This window comes from Orussus abietinus, unplaced genomic scaffold (genome assembly GCF_000612105.2).
Source record: "Orussus abietinus isolate OABI.00-Male unplaced genomic scaffold, Oabi_2.0 scaffold21, whole genome shotgun sequence".
NCBI lineage: Eukaryota > Metazoa > Arthropoda > Insecta > Hymenoptera > Orussidae > Orussus > Orussus abietinus.
In genome coordinates, this window is record NW_019396018.1 from 1,071,727 (window position 1) to 1,092,136 (window position 20,410).

Sequence of the window (20,410 nt, forward strand, 5' to 3'; positions counted from 1 at the left end):
AGGTTTTGTTATCGGGCCGAACACCGCCGATGGAACGGGAAGCCACCGGAAATCCGGCGAGCGGGGCTCGGATAATTTATAGTCGGTTGGTGGTACACCTCTGCTATCGGAATATAACGTCCCTTCGCCGTTAACCGGCCCCTTCGAAACACCCCCTGAGACTCTCTGTTCTGGCTTCCGAACTCCTAACGACTCAAGGTTCTGCTCTACAGGGGCTGTGAGCTCCCTGGCTCGTCGATCAGTTTTTCTTTAACTAATGCTTCTCCTGCAGGTAACTCTCTCCTTATTTGCGTATCCTTTATTGATTTTTTGTTTTTACCTTTTGTCGAGAAAATTGGAAACTCTGGAAGGGGTATTGTATTATATAAGAAAGTATGTCTATGTGAAGGTTGGAAAAAGTTTTAATTTTGTATACGATGAGCCGTTAAACGCGGTGCTTTCCAATGTAATGTTCGAGGAGAAATGCAAATGTGAGAAGTTTAGAAACTCGGTCGCGCTCTCGAGTGGAAATGTACTTGGCGCGAAAGTCTACCAACAGTAGTGGCAGTCTCGCAGGGGGATTGGGAGTCTCTTATTATTCTTCAACTATTTAAGGTTTATGAACCGTTTGCGCATATTTATTGACTTGCTCTATGGCACTAAATGAGTCGTAAAGGCGCAGATTTCAAGGGGAATAAAAAGAGAAATTAGAACTCGCGGAGAACGGAGTCGTTCACTTCGTCGGGAGGTTTTACGTGGTTTTACTGCTTGGGAGGGAAACAATTTTTCCCTCCCTCGACGAACCCTCCGCTCGTCAGAGTTTCCTCGGGTTCGCTTCACAAGGGAAAGAGGTGTGAAGATAAAAAATGCATTAGGAGCAAACCGTGGACTGTTTCCGGATGTCGGAATCCCAACCTGTATTATCAAGCCTTTATCGAGACTTTAAATCTGAAATGAAAAATAGATCAAACTCGTGGTAATCGCCATTATCAATTTGCACCCCCCTGGCTAATGTATACACAATTCGACCTTATAGTTATGAACGATGTAACGCTATCAGAGGAACATATCGTTCTTGAAATCCGCGTTGGAGGACGCGAGGTATATCTCGCCGGGGAAGGAAAAGAGGAAAGCAGGATCTCGGGGAAGAAAAGGAGAACGAAGCACATCGGCGCGCAAAGTCTCAAAGGATTTCTCGCGGGGATCTACTTATTCTTCTTTAAATTACTTCCCCACTGTCGTTCCACTTGCACCGGGCTTTTATCCATCCGTGAATCCGAGCCTCGAAACGGGAAACGTAATCTCGTTCCTTCTGTTTGCAACGGAACCGCAACGACGAGCAAAGTTCGCGGCTCGTGGTTCCAGAGTTACCCGGGTGTTCTAAAGTAGACCCTTCTTCTACCAAGAATTACGTCGAAGTATTAAAGTTTCGTCGAACAAACCGGCATGCCGAAACCTCTGCATTAATGATTGTACAGGGTATCGCAGACGATATTCGATTACACGTAATCCGAATCTCTTAATTTAATTAAATTATTCTTTCGAGGGCGAAACGTCGCGAAGAAATTTTCTCACTTTCCATCGAACGAATAGATTCTGCGATTTCGCATACCATTTAATTCTCATGCATGAGTATCCGACGAGCATCCCACATAACCGTTCCATATTTGATTTCATAGCGCCATTTAAGTGTCGGCACTATCCTATGCAATGGCGACGCTGCTCCAAGCAGGAAGCGAATTGCTCATGAATGCACATTCGAGGTCGACGCAAACCGAGGCTTTCGAGTTACGCTCCGCGAAACGTCCCCTGACTTTGGGAGACCTTAATTGGAGCCCGGAATTTTCATTAACAAGGGTGCAGAAATTATTTAAAACGGGGAAAAAATCGTGAAGATTTTTTAAGACGTCGGGTCTTCTTTCACATGTCGCGGATAATTGGAAGTTCTGTCTTGCAGGTTATCATTCGAGGTTTCTTCATGTTCCAGGGGTAGATCTTATCGTAACGAGACCTTTAAAATTGAATGATTAGAATTTATATTCGATATCGATGTCACGTTGTCGTGAATCATTTTCAGTAAGTTAAGTCTCGCAGGCACTGATTTTTATATATTTTCGTTGACTACGTTTCGCAATTTCTGTCTAGTTTCTCTTGACTTTTCTTGGGAGGATCTTCGGTGAGGAACTTTGAGTCCCTCTGGGGTGCATACGTAACGTGTCTCCAAACTGATTAAACCCTGCTTTGAGGTTCCCTCTTCATTACCTTGCGACTCCCATTAAACAGATCAAATGGAGCATCAGAGGAGCGTAATCAAAATGCGATCTATAATTGACTAAGGCTTTCGCACATTAAAGGTGGAGGCATGAGAGAGCAATGCAGACAAGTGAGAATATGCACTCGATGCAAATCTCACGCCGCGGAGATCCCAAGAAAGTGCAGCTAACGCAACGGCCAGTTTAATCGGGGCTGAAATTGCATAATTCATCGATTCGCATTCGTGTCACGTCGTTAGTTAGCAACATCGATTATCGACGCTCCAGAGAGCGCCGTTAATATTGCAACAAACGTACACGCATTCGTTCCATGATAAGAAATTCTGTGATAGAAGTTTATTCGTTTCATTCCTCTAACGCGTACCGGAGAAGTAATTATAAACGCGTTTTCTTTTCGGATAAAAAAGATGTTAACGATAGCTAGCTGTGCACAGCATCCATAAATCACTCCTGTAAACGCGCTTCAAAAAATTTGTCATCTGAGCGGATCCCACGCTGGAGATGGATCTCTCAGCTTTAATGAAAAAAGCTCCCAGCGAAAATGATCGCAATTCGCGGGACCCTCTCAGGACAAGTTTTCTAATTTCTCCAGAAAGTTAGCCACGGCTAATGCGACCGTTCGCCGATCAAAATGTCGTTAAGGAAGATGTTAAGACCGAGTTAGACTTTAAGGTGCGTCCTAAGAAATAATAATGGATGATAAAGGGCACTACTGTATATACTTCCTAAATTCATATACATCGCGTAATTAATTACGCGGTGTATATTTTATGTACATGTAGATTTTAAAATCTACATGTAACGTCTACATGCAACATGTTCTATCAACTTCACTGCCGTCACACCGAGTTCAAGGCATTCGTAGGTTAATTCTCGGGTACGGTATAAATGCAGGATTTAAATCGGAATTATTTCTTCACGAGAGGCCGGGTCTGCCTTATCAGAGAGAATGATTTCAATTTAATATCGGAATTGGTGCTTGTTTTATGCTCGCGCAAAATGGATGAGCGATGCGATCGATTCGCATCGTTTAACCACATCGATCGACGAATCCTGCCCATTCGGCCGTGAATCGGTTAATCATTCCACTCGGTTAATTGCACAGTTTCCAGCGGAGGTGCCCGCTTTGATTAACATTCATCGACGAGCATGTAATGCGGCTTTGCACGGTGATAAGCGCCCCCCGAATCCACGTTCAATTTGAAATCGTCAGTGCCAATTCGCCCGTATTTTCCTGTCACACAAAAGGCATTAATTGATCGACTTCCCTTAATTAGGTTCCGAACTAATTTACCCTGATGAAGGGGTCTGCGATGAAGCCGAGAGTGGATTACAGGTACCTACCTTGCCCGCGAAACGGACAATGATTCAATGTAAATGATAGCCGATTGTTCTCGCAAATCGAGGAGCCCCCCTCTCTCTTACGCCCTTTCTTTTGTTCGCCACCCCTTTATAAAGCTGTCCAATAATTCACCTCGCGTGTGGGAATTTTATTCGTCGAAATCAATCCTGGTTGACTCTCAGAGTTTCTATCGATAATGGCCATGGAAAAGGAAAAAGAAATTATATATATATAATCTATTATAAAATCCGAGATTATTGCAATGAAAAGATCTTCGTGAAATATTTCTTTTTTTTTTTTTAAGGAACTTACTAATTTTCCAGGGAGAGGCTTATCGCGTTATACCGGTGTATTTATTACTGGCGTGCGCTGATGTGGCCGCAAGGATTTTTAATTTATTTTACCGGAGGCTCCGAGGCTGCCGTATTTTCTCCGACGTCGGTATGCAGGTTTCTCCGTGTAATGCATCATGTGCAAGGGAAATTTTCCAGGGTCCAATAAGTTTTGAATGTCGGGGGATTCCTACTCTCCATCCTGCAGTTAGAGCGGAACGACGTCGGAGTATCGAACCGTGCTCGAAGGCGTCGCGAACAAAAGAGCACGACTTTCTGTAGTTTGTCCGAGTGGCCAGGCCAGAATCCTGCAATCTACGAAGTCCTTTGGCAGAGGGATACAAACGACGTCGAAAGATCCTGCAGATATTTTGGAAAATTAATAACTTGCAAATGAGCTGCACATTTCATTTTTAAGGCATACCCCTAGGCTGACCCGTGGCCATTGGAATCTCGATTCCTCACCATGTGTCCGTACAAAAGAAAAATTGTACGAAATTTTCAAAAATACCATATCTAATTTTAAAGCTTTATGCATGATCAGAGTAGACATTTGTGCGAGCCAACGATGTCTTGGAAATATTATTGACCCCTTTTGACGCGATTTAAACTCCGGCCATTAGCGCGGCGGATTTAATCCGAGGCATACCGTGCATTTTGCGCGTGTTCCAGTGTCCGCGGGATTTATAGTTGCAATTCGTTATGCCATTACTGAGCCTAATGCCGGAAGCAGACTGTCTAAATTAAGATACATGAATTTAGGTACGCAGCCCGCCGCAACTAGGTCCGCCCCGTGTACAGTGTCGCGACAAAATGGTTATCGATCGAGCGAACGGGGATTAACGAGTCCGTCACTTATCCGCGGCCATTGCTCGGTGACGCGAAGGGTCCTCCTTTAATTTTTTATTTAAATTCCGTCTCGCGAGACCTCTTAGCCCGGTCTCCTTCGAGGCTCTGCATTTGCAAATAGGACGACCGTGAGCTCGTAAAAAGGTGCAAAAGGTGCAAGTGCGCGAGAACGAGAGGAAAAAAAAGGGTGCAGCGCGGGAAAAAGGTGCAGTCGCCTTTGCAGAAGGAATCGGCACAGAGGAGCATAGTCAGGCTGTTTAATTTTCAAAATGTTCCCTCCCCCCCAGCTTCTAGGGGACATTTTCATCTCCTTTGCGTGGCTGGCACTTCGTCCTGCCTTTGGCAGGCCGATGCCACTCCGAGATGCGCTCCACATGTTTATTCATTCAGCCGAGTTACAGCTAATTCCACCACTCGTGTAACTCGTTTTACTAATACGGTGCATAAAAGGCAGGACGTGGGGCAGGTCGTGGATGCGCGAGGAGCGACGTGCACCCGCTTCAAGTTATTCTCCGCACAGAAAGGGAGGGAAAAATGTTGCCGTGATATTCCCGCACACGAGTAGCAAATTACATGCATAAAGACCTAATTCATGAGCCCATCGTTCCGAGTGGGCGCATTCGTGTGTCTTCTAAAGCTACCGAGCGATCCGTACTAATTCGCCCCTTTGGAGAAAAATCCGCGGATCCAATTACTCACTTTAAACGCGTTAATTCTCCTTAAAACGGAAAAGAATATAATAATTCCAATGAATTTATAAGAGAACAGTTAATGTGGGTTGAAATTTTACTCGCTTCCAATCATTTTCAACCAAATCGTTAATGTTGCAGCACGGTAAAGCGAGCGAAATTAGAAATAAATTTGTAATGAACATTATGTATACCTGATCATTTATGTATCAGTGGCAGGTGATTATCGAAAATTTAATATCTGGCTGAGAAATCAATGGGTAGAAAAAATGACAGGAATTTCCTTGAATAAGTGTCTACTTGTTCTAGGTAATCACTGCCAGAGTTATCGTGGTAGCCTCTCTTGCTATCGTTGTATCAGCTCTTGAAATTTCCTTTCGACCACGATTTTCATTCCGGTGCTCTCGAAGAAAATGCCTAAAAATTATGGAAATTTAATACCTACCGGGAATTCGGGCCACGGGGTACGTAATTTGATTAGAAAGCATTTACTCGGTGTACGGAGGAGTAAACGTTGACGCCAGAAGTACAGTAATTGGTTATACCATTACCTTGACAGCAGACGGAAGCGAGGAAGAAACACGCGAAACAGCTTCCAACATCTCGAGAGGGTTCCCAGGAGAAAGACGAAAGGTTGTTCCTCTAGTTCGCGAAACACTTACCCTTCCCCGACACCCCAGTGAAGTATACTCGTTTCACCACTTTCATACAGTTTACTCCACTTTTGGCCCCTTCTCAATAATTACTCACCCGCGATTATCTCCATTAGCCAGATTGTTTGTTAAAACTAATTGCTCGCACGTCGCGGAATTACATTAAACACCTCAAAGGAACGTCGACCTTTGAGGGGATTTAATTCTGCGGCTTTGAGGGTGTTTAATTAAACTTCCCTTTTTACACGCGGTTTGGCGGACAGACTCGTGTTAAAAAATTGTTAAGGAAAATTCACGGGGGTCCCTTTAAATTGCACGTAGACCGTTTCGCGCAATTCATGACGCACCTCAAATTTACAGGTATTACGGTAGCCATATAAGTTCTCCGGAGAAACGTGGGTTTTTTAGGGCCAGTTTTGGAATATGGTCACTTAAATTTAAATGGTACTCGTAATGGAGGCCCTGCTCCGGTGGATGGTCAGGATATGAAATGAATATTGCCAACGATTGTTTAGTGTTAACCGAATACCTTCCAGGTGTTGCAAATGGGTGACAAAAGTCCATCCAGAAAATAACCATAAATTATTTTTCGAATAATGATTGTCAGGTTTCATACGTTCAGCGTCGAAATTCTGAAATTATTCGCAGTCCTTTTTAATTTACCTAAACCTTTTCATTCGTGTCGTCGTAATTTCTTTCCTCGTCTATGTCTGTTAGGTGACACTTTGAGTACTTTACTCACTCAGTACCGCTTGTTTCGCGTGATTTGTTGAGTACCGTCCTTGTCAGTTACTACCGACTAATCACGGATACAATTTTGCATGCAAGGCCCCTAGTAATCACTCGTTACTTAGTCAGTGATTTCACCTATCCTTTGCGCGGAGTATTCCAACCTTATCCTGCAAGGTCGGAAAGGTGCAACCTGCTCGAGTGCACCTTGCAACACGTTTTGCGAACTCCTTGCATCAGGTGGTGCCCGTAGATGAGCCCTTCACGTATCTTCGCCAAATTGAATTCGGCAGGTGAAGATGTCCCCGATCTTGCCCAAGGATTCTGAATAGGGCTCGGAATTGCAGTTGATTTGGCATTAACTTAGGCAAAAGCTCGTTCGGAGAACAGAATCCTTCGACAAATTGCGAGATTTACATCGCCCTATATGCATAGTCCAAATGAAATAGTCAGACTCCAACGGATAACCAATCATATTTTTTCACAATTATTTTTTATCCCGTTTTAAGGTGTAAAAGGAAGCCAAGTGCAGCCGATCATTCCGGGGAAAGAGGATATTGACTATTTCTGGAAAACGAACATTAGGGACGATTATGGGCCGTGTTTCACTCGGGGCCGAAATTGACACGTCCAACGTACAAAATGGCGGAATGTGCAATATCAAGGGGTATACGTATATATACGCTCGTCCTTCTAAATTTAGCGTCGTTTTCACGATGCCATGAAAACGAGACGACTGCTCACACCGTAAAGTGCTTTCAGTCTGTGAATGTTCTTCTGTATTCCAGACTGATACGAGAATAATACCGGAAACGGCGACATAATTTCAGGTTTGGATCTTAAATCTGCGGAGATAGGGTTTCGCTGCACTGTTTGTACGCGTTTAATATTTCGTTACTACCATGTTGATAAAGAAAGAGAATTAAAAGTTGAAGGAGAAGTTACGTCCAAATACTGAGTGTTATGACGCCACATTTTACAGCGACCAAAAGTGCTCTACATTTCGTACTCTACTCGGGGTAATTTCCATCTTCCTGCATATTGTGCACCAGAGAATGCACCCAGGATGAATGACAGCTCCGCAGGGTTCTAACATCCAGGAAGCTGCTGAATCCTGCGGTACTGTTTCAGGAGTTCACTCCTGACGGACAGGGCGCTGCAGCCTTGGCATCTCGATTCGAAACGGCAAATTGAAATCTGAATTTGAAACGCCTGCACAAAGGCATAACCTGATGTAGTACGGCATCATACCTAAGATAATTGAATAGCGGTGCTACAACTTGCCCAGAACCCATCAGGAACCATACAGAACATCCACGAAATGTTCTCACATTTTCGCAAACTCGATAATAGCTTCATATACTACTACAACTTGAATCTAAAATCAGAAAAGATGGATCCCGCAATTCAATATATATTAACTGAAAATAAAAAACTTACCCTAAGAGAAAACATCACTTTCTATAAAAAAGAAAAGAACATTAATTCTTGTGACAATTAATGAACGAATAAGCTGTAGGGCGGACTAAATGAAATTAATATCATTTTAATACTATATTCAATTTTCTTCAGTTAACCTTCACCAAGCTTTTATTATTCATGATCCGTAATTAATTTCGACCAGAAAGAAAACTTTTTATTTGGCGCGACTCCACCACGTCCAAAACGTCTAAATTCTCTCACCTCTTCGCCCGAATGACCTAACTCCCCCCAATTTCGAAACAGTTCTCCACTCCGCGGCCCGTAATTCCAATTCAAATCGAGCCTATTATATTCCTAACAATTTATTTCGAATGCCCATCACTTCGGGCCGTGATTGTCATGCCGAATTGTCACTTTTGTCCGACATTGAATATTAATGCCGGACCTCGGACAATAGAGCATTAACGTGGCCATTTTCCGCGCTCCCTTCATCAGCCTTCCAGGAAGGGCTGACCATCTCTAAAAAGAATTCGTGAATCGCAGGGTATTGGCTCGCAGGGAGGTTTTTTTATTGCATCGGATGACAGAGGAAGGACTCGTCTCTGTGTTTGATCGACAAAGCCCAGCTTCGTCGAAACGATTCTCGGCCGTTATTCCTGTTAAAGCTGGCGAGCACAATTTGGTGAAGCGGTACGTGCGGTAACTTGGACAATGGGTCCTATCCGTGTGCGTACTTGTAGGTGTATGCAGGCCAACAAGGGTGCCTTTACACCCTTTGTTGTTCGCAAACTTGCGAACGTTTATTACGGCCGATGAGCGGGGGTTATCTTATAATGGGCGATGTAACATCGTGTAACGCAGGCCGGAGGTACCAGTCCAGGTTGGATATGCATTACCCTATTCATAAGGCACCTTGTAATCCCCTGATTTGGGTAGAGTATAATTCTCGAGAGACAGAGGCCTGCTAAATGCATGATCTTACTTTCACATCTGACAATGGATCTTTAAACATTTTAATTATAATATTGTCAAGCGATTGCAAGATTCTCATTGATTCCGTAACACGGAGTATCATGGTACCGACAGGTACCAATCCGAATGAAGGCCTTAATTCGACTCTCGGTATTTTGACGTAAAATAATTAAATGTTAAAATTATTTAGCAACTAAAGGGTTCCGATCGATCGAGCCGTGATTACCGTTACCGCTCTTTGAACCGATAGGACGTAATTTCCAGCTCACGGACTATTGTGGTCTCTGACAAACTGTACCCGCCAATTCACGTATCAACCACGACAAAGCGCCTCTGAGCAGTTGATTTCACAATACCTCGAAAGTCAAGTCAGGTCGCCGTTCCAAGCCCTTCAACTCCCCGGGGAGCGACCCTGATGGACCATGATCGATCGGCAAAAGGTTAACCATCGCACCTGGCATTTCAATTTTGCACCATAATCCGAACAATGCGGTTGACTGACAGCTAAAAGCGTTTAGGCGGTTCTGGGTGGCATGTAATTTGCATAAATTAGCCTGTTCAATCGGAACTTCGAGGAGCTTCAGCGACAACCAATCGATCGTTTAACGATCCAAATTATTTCTAGCCAGTTTCCGATATTTTTTCCCCATTTTTCCATTTTTCAACGCACTCAATCGATCGACAAAATATGGCGCCTCCACCGGGACGAGGTATCGCGCTCCCGGCTATTAATTTGCGAACGATCCTGCCGATTTCACGGGAATTCCTTGTAAAAGGATTCCCGTTTTTTTTTTTTTTTTTTTTCCGGAGTCAGCCTCGTCGCTCTCGTCGAAACGACCGTCGGCCGAAACGACGTTATCGTCGACGAGCCAACGCGTCGATCGATGGGAAACGCGAATCTGCACGAGGCGACGACCGTTTTATGCCTGACGGCTTCCGTAATCGTTAACGTTGGCATAAATAAAAACGGAATTCCAAATCCAGCAATCGTTTCTGTCGCGGTTCTCCTTCGCGTTCGTATTAAGGCGAAGTAATACCCGTCTGAAAACTTAAACTTGCGTAGGAGAAAATTTTTCTAACTGATATACCGTCTGAAATAGCGCGGCATGTTATCGACGTTTTTATTTATATTGGCAAATCCTTCGTACTCGATTTAGTATTGTACGAAATGGTGCACTCAAGGTACACCCCTCCCTCGATTTCGAGACGTCATTATTCTTTTTGTTAAGCTACTTGAAATAAATTATATGTGAGAAACATATGTACAAGCTTTTATTTCGAATACTTTTTTCTTTTGTACTGACAGACTTTATTTCCGCGATTGTCATTCGCGTAAAACGAATTCACGTGGAACGGATACTCCGCGTAAATTGAGGGACAACTGTACGTTACATTTAGAACCGACTAAATTTTCTCTCCGAGACCTCGTGCCCTATACGTGTTACCCTTTATCTTAGTACAGAAGTTCCCAAGAAACTTCTTTTGCCTCTGCCACCTACAAATGCATGTCCCATTTACTAGAGTGTTCTGAACTGTTATGCGACAGCTTTAACGCTTTCGTTTCTCACATCGGAGTCTACAGGAATTATACCCTGATCAAAATACGAGAGTACGTCATTTCAGTTCTGATCAAGACTATGATACATCCTCTTACCAGACTTTTAGGGTTATGAAACGTCTTTTATATGTAGTCTTTAAATGTTAAAAGATATCATTTAACGCTAAAACAGATATATAAATTCTAGTCTCGGCCGACATTTAAAAGAAATAAAAATGTTGAAAGTATCAAAACTTTCGTTAGATACTTACGAGTTAAGTGCTAAAATGTCAGTGAGCAAGTTTCAGGAATATCATTTTAAAAAGAGTGCGATATTCGAATCGATTCGTTTGCGGAGATTTCACTTCACCTCAATCCCGTAAATAATCCCGGCAAAGTGCAGCGAGCTCGAATCGGTTTTTGAGCGCAGCTTCGGCAAACGTCGCGCCGTTTCCTAATTACGAGTATTATCGTGCAGGTGTAAATGGACGTCGGCGTCGCCTTTTATTCCGACCTCCATCGCGGATCGATACCTATTATTAAAACGGGCGAAACGAGGCGATTGTTTTAACGCTCGCGCTAATTATCCACCTCATTCTCCGCGGCTCCGCCGATGACGACAATAACCCCCGTAATGGCGGTAATAAATAAAACGATACGCGCAGAGGGTGCAGCCGCTCGTTCGGTAATTGTCGCGTATCGGCGAGACTAGCGCGGTGTCCAACCCCAGGGATGAAAGTGCTCGATTAAAAATTGGAACCTGGCCGGGAAAGATTCCAAAAGTTTCCCGGAATTTCGGAAAACGCTCCCCACCTTTCTCCTGGAATGACTCGAGATAGAAATCGCGCTCCTTGGGGATGAAAAATGCTAAAGAAAAATTCCTTCTCGAGCCTCGCCGGGCGCAATTCGACGGAGGGGCTAGAATTTGATTAAACGTGATCGCCGTTCTTTCAGAGAACACGTTCCGGGTCGTCCTGCAGAAGAGTAGCCGAGGACTGGGATTAAGCGTCTCCGGGGGTGGCACCGCTGGACCAGTCAGGGTGAAAAGGCTCTTCCCGCAGCAGCCGGCGGCCCTCTCGAACAAACTTCAACCCGGCGACATCCTCCTGGCTGCGAATGGAATCCCGCTAACTGGACTCACCAATTATGTGAGTAACTTCGACGCCCCCGAACAATGCGGAACTCCGGATGCCTCCGATCGGCGTCGCGTTCCACCCCCGGACTGATTTTAGAGCAGATCGCGCCCTATCAGAGAAGCCACCAGGGGCGAAACTTTTGCCGGCTCCATTGTCGTTTGTCCCGGCTTTTAATTCCCATAGTCCCCGGCCCCTTGGATTCTTTGACGGGATGTCAAAGGGAGGGAATCAACTTTTTCGCGAGTTCCAGGAATTATGGATTATTCGAGTGAAAATGATCATACCCCCGCGATAAGTGTAAGTTCGCGTGTCACGAAAGGGGCCCTTTTCGGAAAGCGAAATGTCTTTTTTTTTTACTATTAAATTACCATTTATGTTGACCTTCGCGTTCTGGTCTATTAATTGGTAGTAATTTAGTATCAACGGAATTTGCATAAACGTTGATGTTATTATATTTTATTTCAATTTTGACGACTAAAGTCAATCAGCTGCTGGCTTCTGGTTTAGCAACGTTGACGTTAAAATCGCCGCTCGTTATTATTGACATGTTATCTCAATTTCCTTGTCACCGTTAATTACTGTTTACCCTCATCTCCGAATTTTAGTATTGACACAATTTTCGTAAATTTTAGCTTTACAGTTCATTACTACCTACGTTCATTTTTACGCATTAGTATTAACCCAAGTTGCGTAAGCACTTTCGTTTGTGTTAGCGAGTTCGTTTGTGTTCTCTCGATTAATTATCGACTTTTCGAGCGAAATATGCATAAAAAGAAGTTTCCCTTCCAACGCGCGTACTAGCCACGTACCCATATTTTTTTTCCTTCCTTTACAATTTCCGTAATTATTTTCATTCTATATCGTTTTATTTTCTATTTCGCGGGGATTACTTCTCCGCGGGGCCGAAATTAGTTTTGACGTCGAGGGAGACATATTTCGAGAAGGTTCGTAAAGTGACTGACTTTGCATTCAGTGCAGGGGATCATCCCCTGCTTATGGCAGCTTTATTTGATTCGGGAATTTTTCGCTTATCTCGTGATATATGCCCTTTAGGGTGTCAAAAACCGGCCAGTTCGGACTATATGGGGCAACGCACATTGCACCGGCGAGAAAACGGATTGTGGTTCTGAGCCAGCCCTTCAATTTGAATTGGATTGGATCCAAACTGCGAATTTCGTCCGACCGATACGCTATATATCCGCTCGCGTTCGAACGAACCTCTTTTCAGAGCATATTCCATTCAGCGTCGGAAAAACTCCGGCTGTTTTTCCGCCGGTCCTTCAACGTTCGACGGTTGACCTTAAAAAATACTTTCCCCTGCGTCAATCGTACTTTTTCCCCAAAAAAAGAAATAAGGCCCTTCATTAACTAACGACTATTAAGGTGAAGTGAAACACGTCGAAGAACTTGGTCGACGTCGATAAAGAAGATTCTTCTAAATGCCTACGTTGCTGACGTTCGTTTTTATATCGACAGCTGTGTCGAATTATATTGGGTATTATACCAAATGGCATACTCCACCTGTCGTTTTCGTACAATAATTATAAAGAAATCGAAGTAAAACTCCAGAAATCCTCTGGATTCGTGCTTTCTGAGGCCCTAATTGACTGCAGGGGGACCCCCTGCGCCGTCTGTGATTTTCAAGTCAATTAAATTTTCACTCCGAGACCTCGTATTTCCATCGTTTTAGTATAGAAGCGTATACAACACTTTTTTGCCTTTATCCCGTTCAAATGCGAGTTTATCGATTACCAGAGTGTTCTAAATTGTCGTAAAATTGTCCTGATCCTTTCGATTCTCATATCAGAGCCTTCGATAATTGTATATTGATCGAAATATGAGAGCTCGACGCCATTTTGGTTCTGGTCTGGGCCGAGTTAAAAAAACTTGTTTGAAAAATCCAAATTTTGAATGTGTCAGGACAATTCGTAGATGATCAGAAGTGACGCGTCAAAGTTTCAGACAGTTTGGTCTAATACCCTTAAAAAAAAGTGTTGTATTCAAATCGACTGATTTGAAGGGTGTTTTACTTCACCTTAAGCCATAACCTCTTCTTAAGGATTCTAGAAATTCCCTTGAAATTTTGTTTTAAGATCACCCCTTTCGATTTTCCCAAGGATTTGCAGAAGTTGAAGATCTTGAGGCCGAACACCCGTTGAAAAAGAGAAAAGGAAAATGAAAGGACATAAAAGAAAATTAGAACGCACCCAACCCCAGCCCTTAGGAAAACGTACCATCCCCTTGGGAGACCAAAGATTTGCATCTCATTAGCGTAATGCGATTCGAGCGGCGATCGCATCTTCGAGGGGACGTTTCCCCGCGAAAACTACGCGGGGGGTGTAAGCCCCATTGACAGGAGCAACACCTCCCTAATCTTATTTCTCCGCTACTTGTTGCAGGGGGCCCTCGAAGTGCTGCGAACCACCTCGAACACGGTCGAGTTGGTGGTGTGCCGACTTCCAGGGGAGACCAGTGTGACACCCCCGGGGGTGCCTCCACCCCCACCTGTGAGGAGCGAGCCCCCGCCACCCCTGAGGATCCTCAACCCCCTGCCGCCTCTGCAGATCGAACCCTGTGGGGTAAGCGATGGATAACTGATGATAACTCCAAAAAGGGAACTTCGATTTCCAGAGGGTCATCGGGATAATATGAGCAAGAGGGATTCCGCAAGGGTGGATTAAAGGAGAGTGGGTCAAGAGAGGGTATAGCCGTCGACGTTGTAAAAGGACGAAAAAGATACAGAGATCAACGTTGAAAAAGGACGAAAAAGGATCCTTGACGAGGTACTGTTAAGGTGATATAAAAGTCAATCGTTTATGAAACGTTTCTCTGGATGTATCGAATTGTTTGAAAATTTATCTCCCACGATATTTCCATTTCTGTGCATAATTTAATAAGTGTTTACAAACGAATGCGAATGTTGAAAAAGAAAGTGAAGTTCCATGGGCGTCAGGACCTTCCTCAAAGCCTCGGCATTAGTATGATAAAATTTCAAACGATTCGGTACTCCCAATTAGGGGAGAAGTTTCATAAACGAGCCCTCTCGGACGCCACTTCCTTGTCACCTGAACAGTGGAAGAAGGAAACGTAATTCCTAAAAATGATCTGCAAAACTTGGGATGCTAAGGAGGATTCAAAGGGTAAAGGGACGTTGGTCGGCAAGGGGTCGGTTCTTTCGAGAGGAACTGCGGAGTAATTTTCCGAGGAATGTTGGAAAACCTCCCCTGTTCGTGATAAGATTAAGGAATTCCACCGACGCCGCGGGGCGTGATTCGCCTTGATGAGACGTAACCCTTCAAGGGATGAGGCAGTCCGGGGCACGGGATGAATTTTTACCCCTTTCTGGGAGACCCGGTATCGATATGCATTAACGTTCTTCCGAGCCCTAATGAGACCAAACGCCAAATGCAATCGTGGTACATCTTAAGAATGACATCGGTACGGTATTTTGCGAATTTATCTCGATATACGGTCCAGATCGAGCCGGATGTTGAATCTCCATAGATCACCGTTTCCGTTCGTCCCGAGGCTTTCGGCACGTCCTCCGAGCGGAGTCAGTTCTTCGACATTAGAGACGGCTTCCCAGGGATTTAAACTCCGAGCAGAAAGCTCGAGCAATCCCTGGCCGATTTATCCGAACGATCCTGATCTCGGCGCAGGGTCCAGATCGGGCCGGAAGATGTAGCTCCCTCCAGGCATGTTTACGAGGGCCCGCGAGCGAGGGGGTCATCCCGCGTTTTACGACGGCCCAAATCCTCCGCAGCCATTTCCGCAGCGGCCGTGGCGCCGCTCGCCTAGCGAGACCCTGGAATTGCTCCAGGCAGTAAAGCGCCGTATACACGGGGTCGTTTATTAACGCGGGGGTCGGCCACGCGCTTTTCGCGTGTGATTAAGCCAACGAGCTGCCTCGCGCCAGCTTCTGTGGCTCCTCAGACGTTGCGGGCCATAAGACGCCGTAAAACGCGGATCGTGATTTACATCCCTCTTGGTCTCGACCTGTAATGGGCGCAATTTTGCCCGGTTGCGTACACGCGAAACCAGGAGACAGGGGCACCACAACGGTGTGCTTCCAGCAGTTAGGGAGCTGGTCGAATAAGGCTAGAGACAGACTGGTCGCTATAAATGGCGCCTTACTAGGTTACGTTGTTTCGTGTACACGTAGAAAAATATTTCTTTGAATCGAAACAATTTTTTCTAGTTTAGTTACATAAGATGGTTATCGTATGAACCACCAAATAAAGGCGGCGGTACCACAACGGTCTGCTTCCAGCAGTTAGGGAGCTGGTCGAATGAGGCTAGAGACAGACTGGTCGCTGCAAGTGACATCTTACTAAGTTACGTTGTTTCGTGTACACGAAGAAAAATATTTCCTTGAATCGATACAATTTTTTCTAGTTCAATCACATAACATGGTTATCATATGAACCACCAAATAGAGGCGGCGGTACCACAATGGTGTGCTTCCAGCAGTTAGGGAGCTGGTCGAATAAGGCTGAAGAAAGACTGGTCGCTATAAATGGCGGTTTAATGGATTACGTTGTTTCGTGTGCACACAGAAAAATATTCAGTTGAATTTTTCCTGGTTCAACCATAGAACATGGTTCCCACGTGGACAACCAAATGTCTGATATACGTGAAAAGAGTCTTCTGTTAATAACTTTTGGTCCGAAGATTTACAAAATGATTTAATCAAGACACTAGAGTTGATTGAAGCAAACGAGTTCGGTCGAGTGAACTAAAATTTGGTTGACTTAATCTAAAACGTTTTCTGGAATCAACCGAATGCAGTCGATCAAACGATTTTGTGAAACGGACCAAGTATTTTCTCCGCGAGTACTAGAGATGTCGGGCAAGCGATTTTTCTAACGATACAACGTGAAACATCTCTACGGACATATTAAAGGTTTCTAAATTCAATAAAACGATCCATTTCCCAGGAATTCGACATCGAGATGACTAAGGTCGCTGGCAGCCTGGGCTTCACCCTGAGGAAGGCCGACAGCAGTGCCCTGGGCCACTATGTCCGGGCCCTGGTAAGGGAACCGGCTCTCAGCGATGGCAGGATCCAGCCTGGTGACAAAATCGTCGCTGTCGATGGTGCACCCCTGTCTCCGATGAGCCACGAAGAAGCCGTTGCTCTCCTCAGGCAGTGTGGACCAAAGGTGAAGCTTCGCCTTTATCGCGACCTGGCGCAAACCCCGGTGTCGGCGTTGTCGCCCACCGAACCTGATCATCCACTCCGTCCACCTCGAACCTGCCTAAGGTGAGTCCTTCTTGGTGCATTTCGAGGTACAAATTTCAGGTATGGATAATGATAAAGATATGATAACGGATGTTAAAGATATCTTGTTCCTTGGGAGGTCTTTCGGTTGGACGTTCTTTCCAATTCGAGTCTATCTTTAGAATTTTGGTCCGATTGTTCCAAGTCCCATGTAAAATGATCGCCACACTTTACTATGGCTCCGATGTCCGTTTATCCATGCGTAACGAAATGTTTGTCACGGGATTTGAAGCACTTAACACATATTAGAAAATAATAGAATTGAATTGATCCCACACAGCCACCCCGTCGCGTTAGCGACTGCGTCCTTCTGGTACCATTTAATGTAATATGTGATCCTGGAAACGTTACGTTCTCAAATTGATGTCCAACTTCCTCTTGACCAGCTTCCACTTAGACTTGCGAAACTCTTTTCCTCAGGCAAGAAGCAGTAGACATGCTCTGTGATCTCGCTGTCCGCAAGTTGTCGCCAGGAACTTCCAGCGGGTCCAGCTGCAAACAGTCTCCAGGAACATCCGGCAGTTCACCGAGAAGACTCCGGAGACCCCCCACTCGTACATCCACCGTCGAAGACGAGCAAGGTAACTTTGTGTCTCCCTGTCCTCCGCAAAGCAAACATTCAATTGATATATTCATGTACCACCCGGGAAAAAGAAATTCAGTCGAGCAGTATCGTCTGGGTACGTACGTCAAATATGGAACTCAAACGAAATACATAGGTTTGCTCCGACTGAAAAGCTCAACCGAGAACGAAGCAAAAAAGAAATGTCAGAGCGAACAGTAATTTTAGTAGTTCACAGCCGAGTAATTTTTATGCCCTGCAATTAGTGGAAAACCTGAAAAAAAGGAGAGAGCAACGGTACAGCGAATTCTCGGCGGGATTAAAAAGAACGGCCCTTAAATTATCGTTTCCCCGATGGCAAAACGTTATCTACCGAATTAACAGTTTTTCTTTTAAACCCGTAATTCCCGAGCTCTCGACGAGCAGCCTTGGAAAATGTTGAAAACTCAGGAGAGCCTGTGCAACGTTCCTGCCGATTGTCTAAACTTTAACGAGCTGAATACTTTTTGTACCTCCTTAAATGTAATTCTTTCCATTTTTTTCCTCCCCTTCAGCTTTTAATAAGCAGAAGGTCTTTCATTGAGAAATCTTCGAGAAAAGTGAACGATTTAAAGCAACCTTCATCAAATCCTCCAAATTTGAACAACACCCTAGCTTCATCCATCGTTTCCAACCGCAGAATCCTCTCCGAGTGCGTAATTGTAAAACCACTTACACGTTTCCGCAAAATTAGCTGTTTTGCATGCGAGGCGCGAGAAAGTTTAATTGCGCGCCGCTTATAAACATTCCAACCCCTGGGAGTTCGACGATGGTACCGAGCTACATAAATCTCTGTACATCCGATCTTTAAAGTGACACGGGAAGTCATCAAGATATCCAATCCCGAATTTCTAGCCAAAGGGGAAAGATCATCAGCTCTTAACAACGGACATGCTTTTTCCGTCATCGTTACTTTATCACGAACCCATACGCAGATCTCAGCAACCACCTCATTTCTTCTCACTATAAATTGCAAACAACAGCTAAACTATATGAAAGTTCAGCCATTTAGGGAAGGATAACTATAGAAGTAACCAAGTAAAGTTAATAAACGGCGTATAGCATGTACTGTAATAAAAAAAGGCTGAAGGAAAATTATGAAGAGAAAAGGGCTATGGGGTGTATAGCCGACTCCTTGATACCAAGTGTACATAGTTAAAGATCACATCTAAAAAATAAATCCTTCCATTATATAAGAGCAAGGACCACCGGGTGGTGGTCCTTTATTACACATACACCTGTTGCCGATGACCGAACGTTTCCCATCATTTTCCAGACCCAAACCAGAAGTACTACGTCACGCAAGTATCGACTACGAGCCAGGCGGACACTTCCGACTCGGACCAGTGTTCGATCAAGACCCAAATAACGAATTCCCAGCCGAACACGCCAGCCAACGACATAATCGACCCTCCACCCCTCTACGACGTCTGCGATTCGAGCGACTCTAAGCCGTCAAGACCGAATTTCCTGGACCTTGCCGCCCCGCAGGACAAGCCGCACTTCCAGTTCAGCTTGGATTCCGATTCCGAATGCACTGGGCCAGTAATCATTACGGAAAGTGACTCGAATTTCGGAACCGAAGCCGAAGGCGAGGACCTGGCCAGGGATGCCCCAGGTCTGTCCAGCGACGAGCAGGACACCAACCTCCCCTCCGAGCCGGCCTCTATGCCGCCTCTTCTGCCCTCGACCAATCCTGCCAGCACTGCCTTCAGCTACAAGAATCCCGCTTATCAGAGCGCTAACCCTGCCTGCGGGGTCGCCGATAACAGTGCCAAGAACAAGAACACCCATTCCAGCGACCAGGACATCCCAGGTTGGTTTGGACTCGAACTTCCACCGAGGTGTTGCGATTCATTGTGTACGTAATCCCTGCAATCGCGGTCACGCGAATTGTTGTATCCTGAGTTCGATCCTCGCTTGTTGAATCCTTGTCCAGGGATTATTCCGGATTATCCACTCAAGAAATCATGGATTTTAATGCTCATGCAATGCAAGCTGAAATCACTGAAAATCGTTCGAAATGATCGAAGCGTTGTCAGAGTTTTAACGCCGAACATTACTTGTTGCCTGAATCACGGTGGCGTTTATCGGATGAAATCAAAGACAATCGATTCTCAAAATAGGGAATCGTTTTCACAGATTTCCAAGTGAGTAGATCGATCTTTGTCCAGGGTCTAGGTGAAGATCGGAAAGCTTAGATAGGTCCGTGAAAATGAACAAGGAGGGATCCATTGATACTTTGATGATACCGTGATTAATTTCACTTTATATGATTTCCTTCCCGAAGGAAGGACGTCCGCGTCCGTCGATTGTCCCTTATCAATGCGGCTTATCGGTTTTCTCTTGAAATCGCCCATTTTTATCCTGACCACTGGTTAAAAAGAACATAGGCAACCAAGTAGTTTGTTCTATCTTCAATGCCTAGGATTTCTGCGTTTACGTGTATAACATTTTGTGGACGTTAACGTTGTTGGATTATTGGCGTATCAGGGCAAACAAGCATCTGGCCATTGTCTATCAGCTAGTGAGATTACGCGCATGCTCTCACGAGCGCGTAAAAAGCATCCGTATCTTTCGGTTAATGCTCGTCGCAGCGTCGACATAATCACCTC

The 20,410-nt window shown here is 44.8% G+C and overlaps 1 protein-coding gene across 8 annotated transcripts in view; it reads left to right on the plus strand.

Moving 5' to 3' along the window:
- Positions 1 to 20,410, plus strand: part of LOC105697607 — a 129,693-nt gene that overhangs the window by 105,851 nt on the left and 3,432 nt on the right. For 7 of the 8 annotated variants that reach the window (XM_012421064.1, XM_012421066.1, XM_012421065.1 and 4 more), the window contains 5 exons: positions 11,732 to 11,925; positions 14,313 to 14,492; positions 16,851 to 17,176; positions 17,615 to 17,775; positions 19,072 to 19,611. In XM_012421064.1, coding sequence (XP_012276487.1) covers positions 11,732 to 11,925; positions 14,313 to 14,492; positions 16,851 to 17,176; positions 17,615 to 17,775; positions 19,072 to 19,611 — 1,401 coding nt within the window. Of the gene's footprint in view, positions 1 to 11,731; positions 11,926 to 14,312; positions 14,493 to 16,850; positions 17,177 to 17,614; positions 17,776 to 19,071; positions 19,657 to 20,410 lie in introns of all 8 variants that reach the window. The other variant, XM_012421071.1, reaches the window with a different exon arrangement.